This window comes from Tachypleus tridentatus, chromosome 3 (assembly GCF_004210375.1).
Source record: "Tachypleus tridentatus isolate NWPU-2018 chromosome 3, ASM421037v1, whole genome shotgun sequence".
NCBI classification, from domain to species: domain Eukaryota; kingdom Metazoa; phylum Arthropoda; class Merostomata; order Xiphosura; family Limulidae; genus Tachypleus; species Tachypleus tridentatus.
Window position 1 is genome coordinate 71,253,259 of NC_134827.1, and position 8,957 is coordinate 71,262,215.

The 8,957-nt window shown below is 34.7% G+C and overlaps 1 protein-coding gene across 8 annotated transcripts in view; it reads right to left on the reverse strand.

Moving 5' to 3' along the window:
- LOC143247130 (uncharacterized) overlaps positions 1-8,157 on the reverse strand; it is a 73,207-nt gene extending 65,050 nt beyond the window's left edge. For 5 of the 8 annotated variants that reach the window (XR_013026387.1, XR_013026386.1, XM_076494690.1 and 2 more), the window contains exon 1: positions 7,934-8,144. Coding sequence is in view for 4 of the 8 variants with exons in the window: in XM_076494690.1 (XP_076350805.1) it covers positions 7,934-7,972 (39 nt within the window). In the remaining 4 variants the exon portion in view is untranslated. Of the gene's footprint in view, positions 1-4,974; positions 5,104-7,882 lie in introns of all 8 variants that reach the window. The other 3 variants (XM_076494693.1, XM_076494689.1, XM_076494694.1) reach the window with 3 other exon arrangements.
- Positions 8,158-8,957: the final 800 nt, after the last annotated feature.

Sequence of the window (8,957 nt, forward strand, 5' to 3'; positions counted from 1 at the left end):
TGCAAGATGCACAAAAAAACTTCCTGGCCATTAGAGAGCAATACTGAAAAAGAACAGAAGTATAATGCTCGCTAACCTTACAAATCTTGTTGCATATGAATTTGAAACTGGTGGTAGAAGAGATGCTTATTATGTACTTAATCCAAGATTCCTTCCAACTTTGACATGAGATCTGCTGATACATGCATGGGCTTGCTGAAAAGCAATTTGGTTAAAAATGTGGGATACCTACAAAAGATATTAATTCAAGGCCCATTTTTGAGCCTTCCGTGCCATATGGCAGGCAGGATTCCACCACAAACAAGGACACTGTGAAAAAATGTGTTGAGCTTCTAGGAATAAACTTTGCAGCTGCCTTGAGAATACAATCAGTTACTGATGCTACACAGTTATCTATCAATGGCTTAGAGACAACAGCAGGATCAAGTTTTAAGAGAGCAGTGAAAGATGGCCAGGTGGGCTGGTCCAGCTTTCATTAAGTGGCATTGACCATGACCAGTCTCTCTCAAAATGACAGGAAAATAATTGCTACCCTGTGTGTTACTGTCAACCCTATAAAAAGAGAAAAGTGAAGGGGAGAAGATAGAGACCAATAGCAGTAAAAAACTGACTAGGTTCATGAAAATAAGAACCAGTACTGAAAAGAGAAAGGTTGTGATCTGAAAGCATACACTCTACAAAATAACCCTTCTCATTAATATCAACACAACCACAGAGGAGATTATGTCTATTAAAATCATCCAGAATTAAGAAGAAAGATGGTAACTGTTCAATGAGGGCATCAAGATATGATTGATCACTCTCCAGGATACTAGAAGAGAGAACAAATAGTGATGGTACGACCCGAGGAAACACAGATGGTTATGGCCTCAAAGGGTGTATTGAGTGGCAAAGACAGGGCATGCACATGCTGATTGATCAGCTGTGCCACTCCTCCAAGCACTCATCCATCACACAACCTATCATTTCTGTACAAAGAAAACTGCCAAAAGGTGACTGCATTAACAGGTTTCAGAAATATTTCCTGTAAGGAGAGACAAATAGGATGATAAGAGTTAATTAAATCCTTAATGCCATCTACACTTGAATAAAAACAGGTGGTTCCACTGTATGAAAATGGCCATTTTTATTCATGTGGAGGATAATGGGGTGGGGAGCCATTCTTTTTTCAACCAATTTTTTTCTTTACTAGGCAGAGGTCTATCGGCCTCCACAGATCTTACTCTGGGTCAAGTAGGCAGGTCTCTGTCTGTGGATAAAGATTTCAGTGACTGAGCTTAAAAGAATAATAGTTTTGCACTTCAGGGCCAAAGAAGAAGATGGACCTGAAGAAATGCCTAAACCTGGAGCCAAAGAAATTGGACCTGGGCAACCAGTCAGAAGGAGTGCAGGGACAGAGGTGAGATTAGAAAAACATGGTGATATAAACAACAAAATTACAACATTAGTAGGCATCATAATTCCATCTTTTCAACTGGAGATTAGACACACTTTACAAATGCCTTGGCTGGAAAAACAAGTGAGGATCACCAGCTCGGGAATATTCTTCATGTTTATTTTAATAACTCCTTTCGAATAATTCAGGGTAGCACGGGAAGTAACCTCAATGGTTATATCCTCAATGCTCAAATTCAGGGTAGCACAGAAAGTAACCTTGATTGTCATGTCCTCAATGCTCTTCAAATTCAGGTGGAGTATATTGTGCATAACTTTCTCATTGACTCAGAGAAGCAAGCAAGTTACTCTAAACCCTTTTGAATAAAAAAGGGAGACATCTGCACTAAGCATTTCTCAAATGAGTGCAAAATGAGAAAACTAGGTACAGAAACTAACTATGATGGTGATTGTTAAAAAGAATCATTCATTTATTTTTCTTCATGAATGGAAGTATCCATAATAAAGTAACAACATTTCAGTACTCACTGTCCCCACACACTACAGAGCCCTACAAAGGAATGCACTGTAATGCCAAACAAGGACACTGCAGCAACACTAAGGTTTTGTGAGTACAATACCCAAACACAAATATCAGACACACTGTCCACAACAACTGTTGAAGAAATCCAACACTGGTACATGGTTGACCCTAGTCCAAGTGGATCAGCTGACTGACCCTGTGGGGGCCACCCCAATGCTGCCTGTTTACAGGAATTCAAGGCCAAAGTTGTCTGTTAAGGTTAGACCCTTCAACCACCAGGATCCTCTACTCCCCATCATGGGTTGCCACACACAGTAAAGATGTGGGTGGATGTTCAGATCCCAGAGGACATAAACTGAAAGTACAGAACCTTCTCTGGGAGATCCCTTCACCATGTACAGGAATCCACCTTGAGGGATAGAACTGCTTTGATACATCCAGTATGGTATTCCTTTCTGGGCATCTATTTTGAAAGTCTCTTTCCATCTTGTATAGTACTTACTTTATCTTGGACAATGTCCCAAATCTCCTACAGAGAAGTGTCTTTCTTTTGTGGTTCCTACAGCTCCTGTGGACTTGTATTCAAAATTTCATGTTTGATACAAACAAGGACTTGATGTTTCACTTTATATTCTTCCTTTGATCCCATTTAGTAACTGTAGATGCAATGTTAATCTTCTTTCTGTCTAGTTCCTTTGAAATTCTTCCACCTGGTCTATCTCCAACTACCAAATCACACACACACATATATACATGTGCCTTCATCATACACATGGTCTTAAGGTCTCCCACACAGTATGGAATGCCCACCTTTATTCTTGCTCTGGGCAACTTTCCATTCCTTCAATAATCAGCACACACATATATGCACCTTGCCTGTCATATAGTAATTATATACTAAACTGGTTCTCACTGCCATACACAGTGTCTCATAGGACCTTCACTTTCTTGTCCTCAATATAGCTTTTGCCTACTAGAATACTGAGGTTTATTGACAGCTCTTATGTTTTTCACATGTTCCAATCACTGTTGTCACTGTTAACCCAATGGCTAACTTGTGCTAACTGTCAATCATACATTCTTTAATCAGGGAGATAGAACTTCTTTCTTGTGGTGAATCTGATAGGTTGTCTCTGTTGTGTTACTTCTGGAAGTAGCATTCATGATGATAGTTACTTTTTTTTTCCTTGCTAGAATCATCTTTACAGGTAGCTGTAGCTGGTTTATTTGATGACAGACTTTCACTCATTCATAACATATTCCATTTTACAACAAATACAGCATCTCTTCTCCCATTCATTGATTGAGTTATTGACACTTTTGATAGAATCTTGTTTCTGATCAGCTGCCCTGACTTAAATTTTAACTGTTTATTCTTAAAGTGCCAATTATACTCCCTCCTGTAGTTTTTCATATACTAATCTGCCAGCCTGATCATCTCCTCCATGTCTTTTGATACTCTCTCATTCATGAATAATGACATGTTGGTTGTGCACATGATCATGAACTGTTCACCTGTTAGTAAATTCTGCCAGTCCTTCAAAACTATTTTCACACTTGCCTATGTCACTCCATCATATGAGGTATTGCCACAGACATGCCACAAATTGAAATAATTTATCACTAGCGTCAAGTACGACTTATCTTAAATTTCCAACAAAAACCATTTTTGTTAAGTTCATAGCATTTCACCAAAGCTACCTTTACTTTGGCCATGGCATTTCTATCATCATGCCTGCATACACTTGTAGGTCAATTCCTATGAGAAGTTGGCTGAGACAGAATTCCCAATTGTCTTTGTCCCAATTCTGACTTTTAGTAAATCATTCATATCTCTTCTTCTCTAGTTCCTGTATAACAAACTCTCATAGACCACTATTATTTAGCTCAAGACACTCACTTCTCTATCCATTTATCAAAATTAATCAACAAGTTAGACATGTATGATTGTAATATTTTCACCACCATTATGCAGGCCTACTTCAGTTGTTGTTCAGATAATCTTTTACCCCTGTTTAACTCTCCAGTATCCTGGCTGGCTTGCCAAATCTCAGCATTTTGTATAGAAATTGGATTATTTAAACTAGGTGTCTGACTTGCTGGCAATAAATTTCAATAAATAGACAGCAGACAATGCTCCTGTTTTAAAAGTTTTTCAAAATAAGTCAATGTAAGTACAAAAATATGTAACTATTGTTCACTACAGTTGACTAGAGCTTTAAGTAATTTTCTTTCTCTTCAAAAGTCCACACAGATTGGTACAAATATTTTAGAACCCAAGATATTTTTTTTCTCTATTTTATTATCACAGTATAGCAAATAATAGATTCACTTACATTACCATGTGGGATACTACAGTCATATCCAGAGATTTAGGTAATTTTCTTGTATGTCAAAAACTCCACACAGGTTGGTTCAGTTACTTCAGAACTCAAAGAACAAAATTAATTACTCTAATCTCTCATTGTTGTTGTATTGCAACTTGTGAAACTCAATTCAGAATCATCACTATTACTGCTGGCTATCACAGTTATATCCAGAACTTGAAATAATTGTCTTCTTTTCATTAAAGCTCATAGAGGTGGGTTCTATTAGTTTGGAACATACTTGACAAAAATTATTCTTTGTTATCTCTGTTATTACAATACAATCTGTGAAACACACTTTAGATATCATCCATTATGACTAAACTGACAATCACACAGTCTACCTTTTTTTTTTTTACTTTAACTAACTTTTTTGTATCTGCATGAATTTATGTGACACAAAATTCTAGATATACCTAGCCATCAACAACAATACTAAACATAATGAGAGAGACTTAAAAACTTTGAGAAAGATGATGTCAACAATATTACATAAACCTTTTACAATATTTAAACTCCATACACAACATGTGACTCCTACAAAGTTACATAATGAAACATCTCATAACTATCACTTTCAAAATAATTAACTTTGAAAACACTTGCTGTGAAAAAAAAACAATCATGAAATATTAAGTCACTAAATAATAACTCTTAAAGTACACAGTCTTGTACATCAAACATATATACGGCTTTTGAACAGTGACACAGGAAGGCACATATCTGATAACGATGAGATGACTGAGTTATCAAATTCTACTATTTTCCTTCCACTTTTTACAAATGAAGATTAAAATAATTCCTCATCCAGTACAGTTACTAGAAAGAATTAATAATAAAAAATTATTACACTCATTATGATTTTAAGAAAATACTATGAAGCTTGAAGAATGATGAAGCTACAAGGCCAGGTAATATTTTCCACTTTTGTTTTTGAAGAACATTAAAAGACTGAATATGCGAGCCACTTGTTGCTTTTTTTTCATAATTCTTTAAATACGAGGCAAAGAACAAGATACTGGAAGTGAGTGGACTAATATATGTAATATTACTCCTCTTTTAAAAGGGAATAACATTTAACAATAATTAAGCCCTATTAGTCTTAGTATCAGCAGCAGAAAAGATTTCCAAAAGCTTGATAGAAGATTTACAAAGTCATTTGACAAAGTTTAAAATTTTGTTCAACAGTAAGAAGGGTTTCATCTGTGGAAAAAAATCTTGCCTTACAAATCTACTGCATTTCTTTGAAGAGATTACTTGGATATGTAGATGAGAATATGGGTGTAAATTTGGTTATGTGAATTTTTAGAAAGCAATTTACATAGTTTCACATAAAATACTTGTATGTGAAAGACAAAAAAGTAGCTGCATAAAGAAAGTAGTATGGTTATAAATGGAGTTTGGTCAAACTGGATTAGTACCACAAATGGGATAGTTAAGTTCTGCTGGGGCCTTTTTGATTCACATAAATTAGATATATGAAGAAGTGGTCATAAAAATTACTTAAGTCTACTGATGATGTTAATAATTGGGGTGTTGTGGTTGAGAGAAGGATACCACTGAGTTACAAAAGTATTTGAATTATTTCATGATTTGAGCAAACAAATAACAGATGACTTTTAATGCTAATAAATGTAAGGTAATGCTAGTGAAACATCAAAATTTGAGTTTTATGTGTAATTTTGTTGATAATAACCTTGACAGCATTATGGAAAATGAGATCTAAGTGTTGTGTTTAATCAAACTCTTAAACTATCCAAGCAGCATATTTTGCTAGTTGTAGGGCAAACATGATTCTAAATTGTATCTAAGAAAGACTAAATACAAGTCAAAGAAATTAAAATTTAACTGTACAGGTAACTGATTAGGTGCATATGAAATAGTGTCCAACTTTAGATTCTTTACCTTAGGAAGACCATTCAATTGTAAAAAATTCAAAAGATGACTACTAAGATGTCTCTTTTGTTGGAAACTTTTCAAAAAAGAAAGAAAGAACAAGTGTGAGAGTGAATATGATTGAGCTACTAAAGATTGTTACTGGAAATGGTAGTGTTGATACATCATCTCTTTGTACTTAATGACCAAATGGAAAGGTACATTTTCAGCCAAAACAGGTTCAGTTTTCTAACAGTGTGGTTAGCCTTTGTAACAGGTTACTTTCAGTTGTGGTGGATACCATACATTTAAGGCAAATCTATATAAACATTTTAATGATAATAGCTAGCTTTGAGTGTTTTGTTTTTATTTCATGTTAGTTTGGTAGACAGGACAGCCTAGATGTACCAATGGGTCTCTTGTCATCCTTAAATTATATGTTACATCAGAAGCTCCTAAAGAATTATATGCATTATTGGTTGGAGTAATTTTATCCACATAAGCCAAGTTTTGAGATATTCACACATATACTTTCAGAGTCTTAGTCTACGTTAGCAAAATGGCCCCTTGCTATTTCTTGAAAGTGATATTATATCAAAAAACTGATGTGGATGATTGAGTAGTTTATTTTAAACTATCTTATAATTTTACTTTTAATATCAATTCATACTACTGAGAGGTTATGGCTATTACTAGTAAGTATTAATTATGTTAAAAGCAGGTGAAGGCCAAATATTAAGACTATTTTACAAAGTTTTAGTTTTATAATCTACCTTAGATCACAAGTAATGAACTGGGTGATCGTGGGGTGGGGATGAAGCAGCTGCTGGGCACCAAGGCCCCAACAAAAAGGAGCCATGAAGTTTAATCAAATGGAGCCCTCAAATTAATAAAAATATATTTGTGATCAACAATGAGTTGAAATTATCTGAAATCACTGGATGTCTTGTCAACTGAGAGAGAGGAAGCAAGACAATTCAATTTTGAAAACATCATAAAAGAGTGAGCCAGTGATAATGTAAAAATTTAACTAGCATTTGGTAATCACATTTTCTTTTTCATTGTTGCTGATGCATTTGCTTCCTTTTTTATGTTTGACAACTAGATAGGCCCTTACTGAAATTGGGTTTTAGATTCATCATGCATGGTTATACATATTTGTATCTGTCTCTAACCTGCCCTTCTCTTATACATTAATTTCACATACTTTGTAATGATGGGTCCCACTATTTATTCAAATGCGTTTTTTTTTAATTCTATGACCAGCCCTGCAGGTCATAGGTTAATACCAACATTAACACTACCAAACAAATGACAGATTCATATAAGTTAGAAAATAAAAAAGCAGGTATATTCACAGAAATAATAAGCAAGCATTAGTGCACTTATTAGTGCTTGTTGCCCACTTCTCCACAAATAACAATTTAAAGTTTATCACTATTTATACTTGTTGTTTTAATAATTAGATGCTTGAAATTGGCATTCTTTATATTCTCCATATATATTCTTAAAAGCATTCACAGGTATTGCCTCCAGAATTTCTATGATAACTGCTTATTTCATTCCATGTTTACTGCTCTTTGTGTAAGAAAAATTATTTCCTCATTACAACGTTTTACCTTATTTTTGCTAAGTCCCTTATATTCATTTTTTTTTCAATATTTATAGTAACTAACAGTAATTAACATTAACTTAAATAACACAAACAAGCTCATAAATTTACTTGTTTATTCAAAAACCGAACTTGTCTTCACGCAAACCGAAGGTGACTCACTTGAATTATTGCTGATTCAGGTTTGAATTCACACCACATTAGTAAAGTAAAAAGTAATATTCAGTAGAGTTTAACACTTTAATAACCAACGTTTACAACATTTGTACACCAAAATGGAACCGATTTTTATGATATATATTACCCTGTTACGCTTTACAAGTTATTATGTTAAGAAAACACATCTATTCTAAATTTCATGCGGGAAGTATTTATGCGCATGCGTGTGACGTAATTTTGTCCTGCTTGCCTTACTATGTTCTGAAATTGAGTGTCTTAACTAAATTATTTTCGGTATTTTGGCCCACTTTTCTCTCTGCATATTCCTGAAGTGGAATATATTAACTACGAAAAAAAAACTACTAATACTTAGTCTGTCCGCAGGTAGGTTTCATAAGTAAAACAGAAAGTAACATAATTGTTTGTTTCTTTTGAATTTCGCGCAAAGCTACACGAGGGCTCTCTGCGCTAGCCGTCTCTAATTTAGCAGTGTAAGACTAAAGGGAAGGCGAGTAGTAATCACCACCCACCACCAACTCTTGAGCTACTCTTATACCAACGAACATTAGGATTGATCGTACGTTATAACACCACCACGGCTGAAAGGAGCATTCGAACCCGCGGCCCTCATATTACGAGTCGAACGCCTTAACCCACCTGACTATGTCGGGCCTAGTAACATAATGCATATGGCATTTCGTTTCTCATTTACTGTGGAAATTTTACGTTTAAATTATTTTGGACAACTTGTTTCTCTGCATATTCTTGAAAATTTGAAGGGGGCTTCCTCTGTACAAATAACAATACGAGTTAGCTTTTCCCAAGATAATTTTCATAGGTAAAACAAAGGGCAGAAGTGGTATATTACCAGCTTCTTTCTAAAAGTTACATATTTATTGTGAAATTTAAAGGTTTAAATTACATAAGGTCACTTCTTTTTGTATTGAACAACAATCCATGTATGCATTTTCATAAAACCTGTTTTCAAGGTCTCTTACACTTGCAATTTTCTGAATTATTCCATTCG